This window comes from Meleagris gallopavo, chromosome 23, assembly GCF_000146605.3.
Source record: "Meleagris gallopavo isolate NT-WF06-2002-E0010 breed Aviagen turkey brand Nicholas breeding stock chromosome 23, Turkey_5.1, whole genome shotgun sequence".
NCBI classification, from domain to species: domain Eukaryota; kingdom Metazoa; phylum Chordata; class Aves; order Galliformes; family Phasianidae; genus Meleagris; species Meleagris gallopavo.
Window position 1 is genome coordinate 2,447,368 of NC_015033.2, and position 11,613 is coordinate 2,458,980.

The following is an 11,613-nucleotide window of genomic DNA, read 5'->3' on the forward strand; positions in this document are numbered from 1 at the left end:
TGTGTCACGCAGCCATGCCCCGCTTCCGTCTGTCGGCACTGACTTGTGGGTGTGAGCCGGCAGCAAATAGACTTTTGGCCCAGGGCTCTCACCGGCTGCTTCTCCTCCGCCCCGTGTAGGGCCGGGACGTTTGGGGAGGGGCTGCGTCCCAGGGCTGAGCCCAGCTCACTGCATAGGATAGGGCTGAAGAAATGCCCTGGGAGCATTTTTCTTACTGGGACTCGATGGTCACTGGAGGTGAAAGGGATGAGGAAAGAGATGGTAACGACACGGAGTCGCTGACGATGATATGAAAGGTGGATGCAGAATGAATATTCCTGTCCCGCTGATTGAAAAACAAAAAAGCTGGGCTGGGTGGTCACAGCAAATGGGGAAACTCCGTAGTGTTATGAATCAAACCCAAAGCATGCAGAGAGCTCACATCTGAGAGCTCTGCAAGGAGATTCTTGGGTTGTGGCTGTTTACTTGCGGGAGCAGCATTTGGCATGGAAGGAGTTAATGAAGATAGTGCTATCTTGATGGGTGAAGAAGACCCCTCTGGCAGTGAGGGGTTTGCAGGGTGCAGGTTTTGTCCCTGCAGAGTCACAGACCTGCAACAACCGGGCAGAGCAGCAGCAAAGGCTGATGCTGAGACAGGGAAGGTAATTTAAGCCCAAAGCAGCGTGTGTGTTTTTAATGGGAAGGTTCGTTCCATGCTGGAACACCTCCCACATTATGATGGATTCTCTGACATGGGGTTTTAAGACCGGGAGAGGATGTTTTGCTTGCAGGGATGTTTGAACCGTGCTGGGATTGGCTCTGTGAAGCCGTAGGGACACGCTGGGGTTGTTGGACTCCGTTTGCACCCACCTTGTGCTGGAGCTGAACAAGAGCAGCACATCCCACAGCGCCAATCCCACAGCTGGGGAGGGGGCTGCTAAGAACAGAACATCTGCCAAAGGCTCCTGCACCTTCCACTTTTAAATCAGCCCCTTCTCCCACTCCTTGTATAACTCATTAACCCTTTGTGGCCAGGTAAAGCCATGGGACACCCCCTGCCCCCTGCAGGAGCCCCATATCTCTTATGGCCTGGCACTTCTGCACACCCTTCACAGCCAAGTCCTGGCGACTCCTGGCAGCCACCGAAGCTCACAGCCAATGGCAACAACTGGGATTTGGTCAGGAAAGGTCCGATTTCTGCTAAGAGCCGTGGCTAACACGCTCAGCACCGTGACCAGAAACGTGCTGTTCCTCCGGCGTGTTTGCTGGGTTCCAGACCTCGGAAAGACTTTTACAGTTATTTATAGAAGCCCGAGAGAGAAGCAGGAGCCTGGGGAGCAGACAGAAAGAGGACACAGCCGGGCAGCAGCCAAGCCCAGTGTGACAGCACAGGGCTCTGCTGCAGGGCTGGGAGTGTGTGCATGGGAAAGTCCCCCCTCGGGCCCCACGGATGCGGTTACCCCTTGCCATGCAGCTCCACGCTGCCCTTTTCACCCCCTGCTCCCATGAAAGGGGTCTGGCACTCCCCCCAGCCAGCAGTGAGTGGCAGCAGCTCATGAAGGCAGATCCGAGCCCTCTCCTCTCCTCTCCTCTCCTCTCCTCTCCTCTCCTCCCACCCCGGTGACAGCTGGAGGGAAGGAGGATGTTTCCCGTCTGGTTTTCATTTCCACGGCAGGGAAAGCTGTCAGCAGTGCTGGAGGCTCCTGGGGAGTCCAGGCTTGGATTTAAAGGCTGAGAGAGGTGTAAATCACTCTGCCTCCAAAGCCCCCATGCCTCAAGCTGGGTTTGTCCCAATGAGCTCCAGCAGAACCCCCTCCCCTCGCTTTGTCTTCCCAGCAGTGCTGTCTGAGTCTGCCAGAGAAGTGCAAAAGAAGGATGCAAAAGGCAGGATCCTGTATTCAAGAAAACGTCTTTATTGTACACGTTGGCTTTGTATTGCTTGTATCCCCTCCCCGGTCCCATGTAGTGCAAAAAATTCCTTGAAACGGAGTTCCACATAAATAAGTAGGGTAACTTACAGAGAAACCAAAGTGACGACGGTTGGACGTGGACACGGCGGGTCTGCTAGCGGCGAGGGGCGAGCTGTGCCCATAAAGGGGTCAGCACTGCCGGCCACAGCGGGACCCCTGGGGGACACAGCGGGAGCCCCCCGCCCAGGGGGACGGAGCTCACATGGGAAACAGCACATTTGGGGACAATTTGGGGTGAGACAGCACTAAGTGAGGACGGCAGAGGAGCCGCGGAGAGCTGGCGGTTCTCCTCCCCACGCAGGGACGGACACAGACGGACGCACGGCCCCGCTGAGGTCGTGCAGCACCAGAAGCAATCCCGGCCCCGGTGTCAACCCGGGGGCAGGTGCCGACACCTCGTGTCCACACAGTGCGGGTCGGGGTGCTCCGGGGACAATTTCTCCCTTTCCTTCCTTCGTTTCCCACAGAGGAAAGCAGTGAGCACCTGCATAGTTAGGACATGGGGCGCAGGAGGCTCCCCACGTTTCTGTTTTGCAGAACAGCCTCGGGGCTGGTATTGCTCAGGACCCAACCGGAGGGTGACGGAGGTGATGCTGCCCGTGCTGCTGATCCCCAGAGGAAGGACAGCATCGCCATTGCTGAAGGTTCCCACCACCCTTCTTCCATTCCTCTCGTTGGCCTCAGCAGCAGCATCTCCTTCGCAGAGGATCCTGGAGCTGCTGGCTGCAGGAACCCAGCAGCATTACATTCCTCATGTTGCTTACAGGGATGGTAAGAAAAGAACTGAGACCTCTCTCGTGCACACACACACCCATGCACGCACGCACACACAACCCTGTGCCTATTTCACCCACATCAATGTTAATTTGAACAAAGCTGGGAGTCCTTGGCTCATCCCAAACTCAACTTTCACCCCAAGGAGTGGAGAAAGCAGGGAATCCCTATTGAAAATTTAGGCCAAATGCCATCACTGTGTGGATGGGTTGGGGTTGGCAGTCTTTCCAACCTTAGTGTCTCTGTGATTACGATCCTAGAGGTAAAATATGAACACCGTAAATGGGAAATGAGGAGTGTGGGAACAAGGAGAAAGGCATCAGCCTGAAACAAACAAACAAACAGTGTCACCATGTTCCCAAGGGCACAACTGGATGCTGTTGAGGTACCGGTGGCTGAGTCATTCCCCTGCAATGTGGGGAACACTCTCCCAATCCAAGACTCACACCCTACAGCACACACGCTGAAATCTAAGCAACCCCAGAGGTTCTATGGCACAGGTCTGGAAGGACAGGCTTGTGATTTACGGTGCTAATTGATTCAACCTTCATTTAAAGTGGTTGCCTAATTGCCAAGGAGTTGCTAATTGCGCGCAGTCCCTTCCGTGCTGTTTTCACTGTACATATGGTATCTCACACATGCACACACACCCACACATCTACAGAGAACGTCTTCCAGGACACAGTCATCATCTCATCAACAATTAAGAAAAGTAATTGCATCCCTTCTGCTGCCTCCAAAGCAGATGGGATGGGGAATACCGGCAGAGTGTAAAAATAAAATGATATGAAGTCATTAAAATTAAAATCTTGCGTTCGAATTAAAAAAAAAAAAAAGAAGAAGGTGGAAAGTTAACGCCAACAAAAGTAATGCCAGGCAATCCTCCTTGTCTGGAAGGGTGGACCTTGCCATCAACCTGGAATCTGCTCTGCAAAGAGGGAAACAGCAACAAGCTGCTCTGTTCCCAGCCAGACGGCGCAGTGGGATGCGTGGAGGGAGCAGGGATGGGTGCAGGCAGGTCCATCCCATCCACTTGCATGGCTCCCCATGGCCGGTTGGGTCCCTGTGAATGAGGCTTTGTCTCCAAACTTCACCTCCTCCAGGCCCCGTCCCTTCGCTGGGCTTCATTTGTGTATTTTTAAGGCATCAATTAGACACCATTGAGAACCGTGCAGCGGCCTCAGAGTCTTTAACAGTGCACATTAGGCTTGGTCAAGAGTTTGGCTACAGTGACATTCGGAGGGACGCTGCACACCCAACCACGTCCCTGGGAGGAGCGCTGCCCACCACGGCGAAGCCCCTGGGTTGGCTGTGCTGCCCACGTGGCACCGGTTGGATTGCCTGAATCCAATAAGCAGCGATGGTTTTGAGGTCCCCTTCCCCAAAGAAAACACGTAACCCTTTGGGAGAGCGGTGAAATGAGTCCAAGGATGGAGTGGGAACACCTCTCTCCCTTTGCTGCGGAAGGAGGGTGGTCCCCCAGGAAGCACAGTTTGGGGCTCGCTGATCCGAGGCGTGTGCCAGGGATGGCTCCAGGCTCCATGGGAGCAGAGGGGCTGGGGATGGCAGCCAACGCCTTCGCTCTGCTCCTACAGCGAGCGGCTGCCCCGCAGGATGGACCCCCGACCCCCTGGAGGTAAGGCAGGTCCCGATCCTTTGTCAAAGGCTCGTCGAGGACACGGAGAGCGTGGGAGAGGAGGGAGGCGGGAAGTTGAGCAGTTCCAGCACGGCCACCCCAACGCTGCTGCGACGGGTGAACATGCAGGAGGCTGCCACCCATTTGTTGGTGCGTGGGTTGTACTTCTCGATGGAGTTCAGGCTGGAGCTGCCGTCGTTGCCACCCACCGCGTACAGCCAGCCGTCCATGGCCACCAGGTCGTGGGTGCTCCTAGAAGGAGCACGCAGAGACAGTGCAGAGCTCAAACACTGCCTCCAGTTTTTCCCTTTGCTCTGATATGCTGCTGCCTTTGTGCAGGGAGCACGGAGCCAGCAGGGCTAGCCGGCCCCCCCCGGGCACGGTCTGCATTTCGCAGTGCCAAGTGAAGCAAGGCTCTCAGAGACAAGCTCCAACCTCCCTGCAGCAGCTGCAGCCCAGCAGTTCCTTACCTGCGGATGTTCATGGGTGCCACGCTCTCCCACGTGTTGGTTTTGGGGTTGTAACGCTCAACGGAGTTAAGGCAGCTGGTCCCATCGTTACCACCAGCCACGTAGAGCATCCCCTCCAGCACAGCCACCCCTGCGCTGCTCCGGCGGCTCAGCATGTTGGCAATGGGCGTCCACGTGTTGATCTGGGAAGGGGAAAATATGGATCAGTAAGCCACAGGTATGGGTCATTTTCCACGTGTCCCTGTGATGTTAGCCCTGATAGGACAATTAGGGCAGTACCCTAACCCTAATCCTAACCCTAACCAAAAGACTTCTGGCAGGACCCCAGCTCTTTCCCCTTCATCCAAAAGGCCAGTGAGGAGCAACCCTCATTTCATTGCTATCTGGGGCAGAAGCAATGAGCTGCTTGCCCAGCAGCGAGCTGGACTACAGCACTGCTGGCTGCCACAAACACAGGGCCAAGCTGCCCTACCAGCTCAGCTGCAGTCAGATAACAGCAAAATTTGCAAAGGAGAATTTCTCCTGCAGGAAGAACTGCAGTGCCCCAGGAGAGACCTCTGCCGACAGCTCAGGAAAGCACAGTGCAGCTGGCAGAGACCTTCCCCGAGCACTGCTCTGTGCCAGGCCACCAGCATGTCACAGCTGAACCCCAGCCATGGGAATCGAGCTGTATCAATTTAAATTTGCACAAGGCACGGCTGGGGCTTTACAGCTCACCAAAAGCCTCTGGAACTGATGCTTTGATCCTTCTGCAGCGATGCAGCCTGCTCTAACAGAGCTACAGGACCCCAGACCCAATCGCCCACTGCAATCCCAGCTAACTGCTGGGAAGGGGATGCAGCAAAGACCTCAGGCAATGAGGATAGAGAGGGTTCTGGGGGCTGAAAGTCTGAGAGAGAGATCTCAGAGCTTGCACGGGTGAGTTTTTGCTCTGGACTGCACCCAGTCCCTGCAAAAGAGCTGGACAAGGAGTCGAGACCCCCTCCATTTTGTGCACCTCCAAGGAGCACAGAGCGCTGCACAGAGCTGGGAAGCAGACACATCCCAAGCTACAGCAGCTGCGTGCTACAGAACCACGTACAGCTGCTTGCTCACAGTCCGCAACATCCTCATGTGCCTGCTGGTTGGCTGCAGGGCTCCATCAGGCACCCATCAGGAGAGGAGGAGGAGGAGAAGGAGGAGGGTTACCAGGCATGCTTTCTTCTGTGATTACCTGGGGCTCATACTTTTCTACTGTGGCTAAGTGGGATGAGCTGTCATATCCCCCAACAGCATAGAGGTTGCCTTCTGCAAAGACAGTCATACACACACACAGATTAGCTACGAAGCACAGCTGCAGTCCCAGCACAGGATTTTAGGTTGCCCATGGGGGCTGTGGGCTGCATGCCCCCCGCAGAGCCCCCGCTCCCCAGCAGCCAAGCAGCTCTCAGCACGGCTCCCCGATCCCCCCTGCCTTGCAGCACTGTGAAAGGTTCACCAGGCAATTTCTCAGCACTTCCCAAAGAACTCGCCCTCCTGCTGCTTCCTGACCTCCTCATTATGGGAGCTGCGAGTGCTCCCTGCTGGAGCAGTGGGTTATTTTTAGAGGCAGGGGCTGGAGCATGGGGAGAGCCAATAAGGGCTGTGGCAGGCGGTGTATGAGCTGTGATGGAGGGGAGGGAACCTCTGAGTCAGCACTGAGAGCTGAAAGGAGACAACGGGGAAGAGACAGCAGGGGATACCTCGCAGCTGATGGTGGGATGGTGAAGAGCAGTGTGTTACACCAGCTGGGGGGGAGGTGGCACTTGCACTGATCCCACTTGCATTGACCCCACTTGCATTGACCCCAGAGCTGCACTAAACAATGAAGCGGCCACTTCTCACCCTGCATCCCCCTCAGGGACAGAACTCAATGGAGTCGTGAGACATTTTAGCGTCTCACCTACAGCTGTGGCACCTCTTGTAGAGATAGTTTTGACACCACACTACTACTTGGATGATTAGGAAAGGAACTGCCTTTCATCGGGGAGGAGAAATAAGGTGGTCTCCTCCTGCATCCAGCCCCCTCGCTCCAAGCTAGAAGTGAGCACACAGGGGCTGAGGAGCAAGTTGTGGGGTTCCCTGGGGAGCTGATTCCAGAATGCGATGAAACCCACCTACTGCGGAAACCAAGGAGCAGGGCAAAGGCAGGGAGCATGTCAGGACGTAGCAGAGGGATGGCAGAGCTACCCAGACCCACAGCTGGGGAATGCGAGGAAGGTGGGGCAGGAATTTGAACAGGACATCAGAAGGAACCACCAGAAATGCAAGAGACAGTCTGCACAGAAGCAGGTTGTGTCCTCATGCCAGCACCCACCTAGCGTTGCCACCCGGACGTAGCGTCTCCTGGTGCTCATGGCAGCGATGGATGTCCAGGTGCCTGTCAGAGGGTCGTACCGCTCTGCGCTGCAGCAGGCAGGGACACAGGAATTCAGGTGTGACACTGGCAAGGCCCAGCTCAAAGCCCTTTGACACAAGCCCTCCTGGGCAGCTCCCAAGGAAGCTTGGGAAAAGGGAGGGAAAAATGGAGGGAAGAACTAACAAAGGGGCCATGTTTGGTTGGGGCAGAGGGCTGCAAAACGGTGTTGTCTGTTTGTTTGTTTTTCCCTGAAGAAACTGCCTGGGCCAAAGGCACTGGAAGACAGAGCTGGATTGCAAGAAATCTACTCAGTCAGGAGCAGACCTCGTGGACTTCCCAGCACCCAGCATCAAGGACAAAGCATGCATGAGAAATGGAGGAGCCCACAGCGAGCCATTCCCTACCTGTTCAGGCATGAGGCCCCATCGTATCCCCCAGCAGCATAGAGAAGCCCATGAAGTGCTGCTACACCCAGGCAGCTCCTCCTCGTGCCCATGGACACCTCCGGTTGCCAGGAGTTGGTGACAGGATCATAGGACTCCACCGTTGCCAAATCTGAGGTCCCATCGTAACTGCAGGGAGAGAAAAAAGAGAGCGTGAGAGCTGGGAAGTTCAGACCGTATGGCCTGTGAGCTGCGCCCAGAGCTCCAGAGCAGACCCAGGGCCTGGTCCTGGCTCAGATCCCTGCTCCCACCCCCGTCCCTGTGTCCCCTTACCCGCCCACGGCGTACAGCTTGTTCCCAATGGCCGCGACGCCCACCCTGGCCCTGCGGGTCGACATGGAGGCCACCATGTGCCAGCGGTCCGTCCGCGTGTCGTAGGCCTCGCAGTCCCCATGGATGGCAAACAGGCTGCCCCCACCTGCAAACAGAGCACTCATCGTCCCCGAGGCCAAGGGTAAACCTCGGGAAAGCTTGGAAAGCTGGAGCTTTGTGCAGGATCTGAGGGTAATCCCCTCGTTGGGAGAGCCTTACCCACAGCAAAAAGCACAGTGCTGGCCCCCTCGCAGCGCCGCGGCCTGGTCCTGCTGTTGCTGAGGACCCCCCTCTGCTCAGGCATGAGGTGGTACTTGAGGGCTTCGATCAGCAGGTCCTTGCACTCCGAGTGGTGCCTCACCAGCAGCTCCGTGTCCACGTTGCTCATCAGGAAGTCCCGGCTCAGCAGGGGCAGCCTCACGCACTTCATGAGCTGAAAGGAGAGGGGTTGCATCCCATCAGTGGGGTGGGAAGGGTTCGGCAGTGCAGCCCCCATTTCTTCCCTTCCTATTTCTGCCCATCCTCTGGCCACCCTACAGCTTCCTGAGAATCACAGAATCTTTAAGGCTGGAGAAGACAAACTAGAGTGGTAATGAGAAGACGGTTGGACTAGATGATCTTGTAGGTCGTTTCCAACCTTGTGATTCTGTGATTCTATGATCTAAGATCATCCAGTCCAACCGCCCACCTGCCACCAATCTTGCCTAATGACCACATCCCTTAGTGCCACATCTCCACAATTCTTGAACACCTCCAGGGATGGTGACACCCCCACCTCCTGGGCAGTCTGTGCCAGATGCCTGACTGCTCTTTAAGAGAAGTTTTTCCCAATATCCAACCTGAACCTCACCTGGTGCAACGTGAGGCCATTCCCTCCCATCCTATTCACCCACCCACGCCATACACAGGCACTGCTGGGTTGAATTAGGTCACCTTCCCCAGCAGACTCACCCTGGGGACATGCTGTCTCCTGCTGTCCACATCATGTTTGACCCAGCTGAGCACAGCCCGGTACACCTCCTCCTCCGATGGCACATTGAGGCTGTCACTAGAAATGAGGTCCAGCACCTGCGGAAAAGGATGGAAAAGGCAACTCCCAGCTGGTGCAGCACAGGAGGAAGGGACACGTTCCCACAGCAGGGAACTGGCCCAGCAGAGCAGCACAGAGAGGTACAAAGCAGCATCCTGCAGATGCTGGTGGCCGAGGGGTACACAGCTAAGGGCAGGTGGTCCCCCAGCAGGCTGCAGCTGTGCCTCCCCCTCCTCTCAGAAACAGCTCTGCCCTCGGTCCCCTCCTTGGCTCATTCCTCCATTTCTGCATCTGAAGCTGCTGCAATGCCTGACACTTCCAATAAACATCAGCGAGATCAGGCGGACGACTGTGCTTGCACAGGTCCCTTCAATATTTCATGGGATGGAGCCAGGTGCTCTGGCTGCTCGCAGTTTGCTCGCTTTGTCTGCCAAGGACAGAGCTGGAGCAGGTGGAGACTCATACCCCCCTTGCTGCCATGTACTCCACAGCCCCAGGGATGGATGGAGCGAAGTGGCTCCCAGGTTTGTGCTCCCAGGGAGAAGGCAGAGCATCCAGAGCTCGGGTGGCAGGCACCAGTGACAGCATTTATCTTCCCCGCTGCCTTCCCATCCCTGTTTCACAGGGGATTAAGCTCACTCTCTGACAGTATTCTCCACATGTATTGTTTCCCCATCAAACAGAAAAGACCAAAGCACAGAATCTGGCTGCATTCTCCTGCTAAACCCTGTCCTGTTCTGACCATGCCATTCAGAACCGAGCAAGAAAAGCCTTGCCAGTCCCACACCTCTGTGCTTCCATCAGGATCTCACCTGTTTAAGAGGCAGCAACATGAACTCCTCTGTCTTGGACACCTCCACGAAGTGCTGGAGGACGTATTTGTGTGCAGACTTGAGGAGGTCACTGCAGGAGTGCGTGTCGGCAAAGCCCCGGATCCCCAGGCAGTTGGATGGGTCGAGTTGGCTGAGCAGAAACTTGCAGCAAGCGTCCCGCACCCCATTGAGCTGAAGCAGGCTGGCAGCAGGAAGAAGTGTCTGGGCAGTGGAAAAGAATGGGGAAAAAAAAAGGAGCTTCCAGGGCAAGGAAACACCATTTCCATCACCAGTTTCAACAGCAGAACAGGTTTACTGAGCAACTTCATGCACACAAGCACATAGAGGACAAAGCACTCCTCGTTTCCTACAGGATGGAGTTTAAGAGCCAAGAAAGACACCCATGACCCCCCACAGGGCTAGGAAATGGCCATTGCAGTAGGGCTTTAAGGAGCACTCCCATCCACAGCAGCTGCAGGAGCTCAGGAGAGCAGATGACCACTGTTAGATGCAGGCACCACCACAGAGCAACAGCGGAAAGCCCTGAGCAGGGGGAGAGGAGAGCTCCAGAGGTAAGGCTTTGTGGGATAGATAGGTCTGGGGGGGCTCCTACCTGCACATTGCCCTCGCCCACCACGATCTCTGCTGTGTAAGCATATTGCACCAACTGCTCCAGGGCCTGTGGGTCGATGTCGTGCAGTGTCACATGGGTCTGGCGGCTCTCACTCATCTCATCTGGGGCAACACAGACAGCAGATATGAACAATAGCCCTCAGCATGTTTCTTTCTTGTCATCTAGCTCCTGTTCCATGCCTATGCAATGTTCGTGGCCTGGTTGAATTGTAGGCAGACAACACAGTGGTGCAGAAGGTTGTCTGAGAGAGGGGATGCAAGCTAGCAATAAACCATGAGCTCAGCTATGCCTGATAAAGAGATGGCTCCTGGAAGAGCCCAGAAGCTACAGAAAGGGGATGTGGGGCTGTGCCCTTGGCTCCTTCCTCTTCTGGAGACAGAACCCTCCGCCTCCTGCTGCTCCACAGCCTGACTTCAAGGCCAAGGAGGGTCTCCTGCTCCCTTCTCAGCAGGGAGAAGCAGCAGTGCATTACAGGGAATGGGGCTCACCCAAGCTACCAGGGTAGCTTCACAGAAGGGAGCCAAAGGAGGAAGTTTGCTTGTTCATATAGACGATACGCTGATGTCACACTTTCATAAGGTAGGAGATGGACGGAAAGGGAGCGCAGCGAAGAGAGGGAATCGAGAGGAAGAGAGGAGGAGGCTACTTGCTTGTGAACATGGCGTGGAAGTAGGGGCTGCAGGACGCCAGCACCACCTTGTGGGCCTTGATCTCCTTGGTGCCCACGTGCAGCACGATGTCGCAGAGCAGCCCGCGCTGCCGCATGCGGTTCATGCACACGAAGGCGTCGTGGTAATGGCGCTTGGAGTTGTGTGAGATGCTGTGGCCATCGCGGTTGAGGAGCTGCACGCCGCCCTCCATGGCTGTGCTGGGAGCTCACCCTTCGCGGCTTCACTGGAGTGAGAAAAACAACGTGTTATCCTGAAGGAATGGCTTGAGATCCACACAACTTCCATGGCTTTCAAGTATATGGGCTGAGGGTCTTCACTGCTCTGTGCCCAGCCCATCTGTGGGTCAGCATCCTCCTCACCTGCCATCAAAAGGGCACTGCTCTACAACATGTCCATCACCAACCTCAGACGCCTCACTGGGGCACACCTGTCTTGTATTGATTCTTTTTTATGAGAGTGGTGAGGTGCTGGAACAGCTGCCCAGAGAGGCTGTGGATGCCTCATC

The 11,613-nt window shown here is 55.8% G+C and overlaps 1 protein-coding gene across 1 annotated transcript; it reads right to left on the reverse strand.

The window, feature by feature from the left end:
* Nucleotides 1-1,871: 1,871 nt before the first annotated feature.
* Nucleotides 1,872-11,298, reverse strand: KLHL17 (kelch like family member 17). Its single transcript, XM_010722765.3, has 11 exons — nt 11,088-11,298; nt 10,417-10,538; nt 9,804-10,025; nt 8,913-9,029; nt 8,181-8,394; nt 7,923-8,067; nt 7,611-7,778; nt 7,165-7,253; nt 6,043-6,116; nt 4,830-5,011; nt 1,872-4,611 (listed from the first exon to the last, which is right to left on the reverse strand). Exons 1-11 carry the CDS (start codon nt 11,296-11,298, stop codon nt 4,383-4,385), a joined length of 1,773 nt encoding a protein of 590 aa, XP_010721067.1. The 3' UTR covers nt 1,872-4,382.
* Nucleotides 11,299-11,613: the final 315 nt, after the last annotated feature.

Excerpts from the sequence above, each read along its gene's own strand:
- KLHL17 (XM_010722765.3), bottom strand. The coding sequence starts at position 11,298 with ATGGAGGGCGGCGTGCAGCTCCTCAACCGCGATGGCCACAGCATCTCA. Across the intron at positions 10,539-11,087 it reads CTTCCACGCCATGTTCACAA|ATGAGATGAGTGAGAGCCGC; the intron begins GCAAGTAGCCTC and ends GTGTTGCCCCAG. Across the intron at positions 10,026-10,416 it reads TGGGCGAGGGCAATGTGCAG|ACACTTCTTCCTGCTGCCAG; the intron begins GTAGGAGCCCCC and ends TCCACTGCCCAG.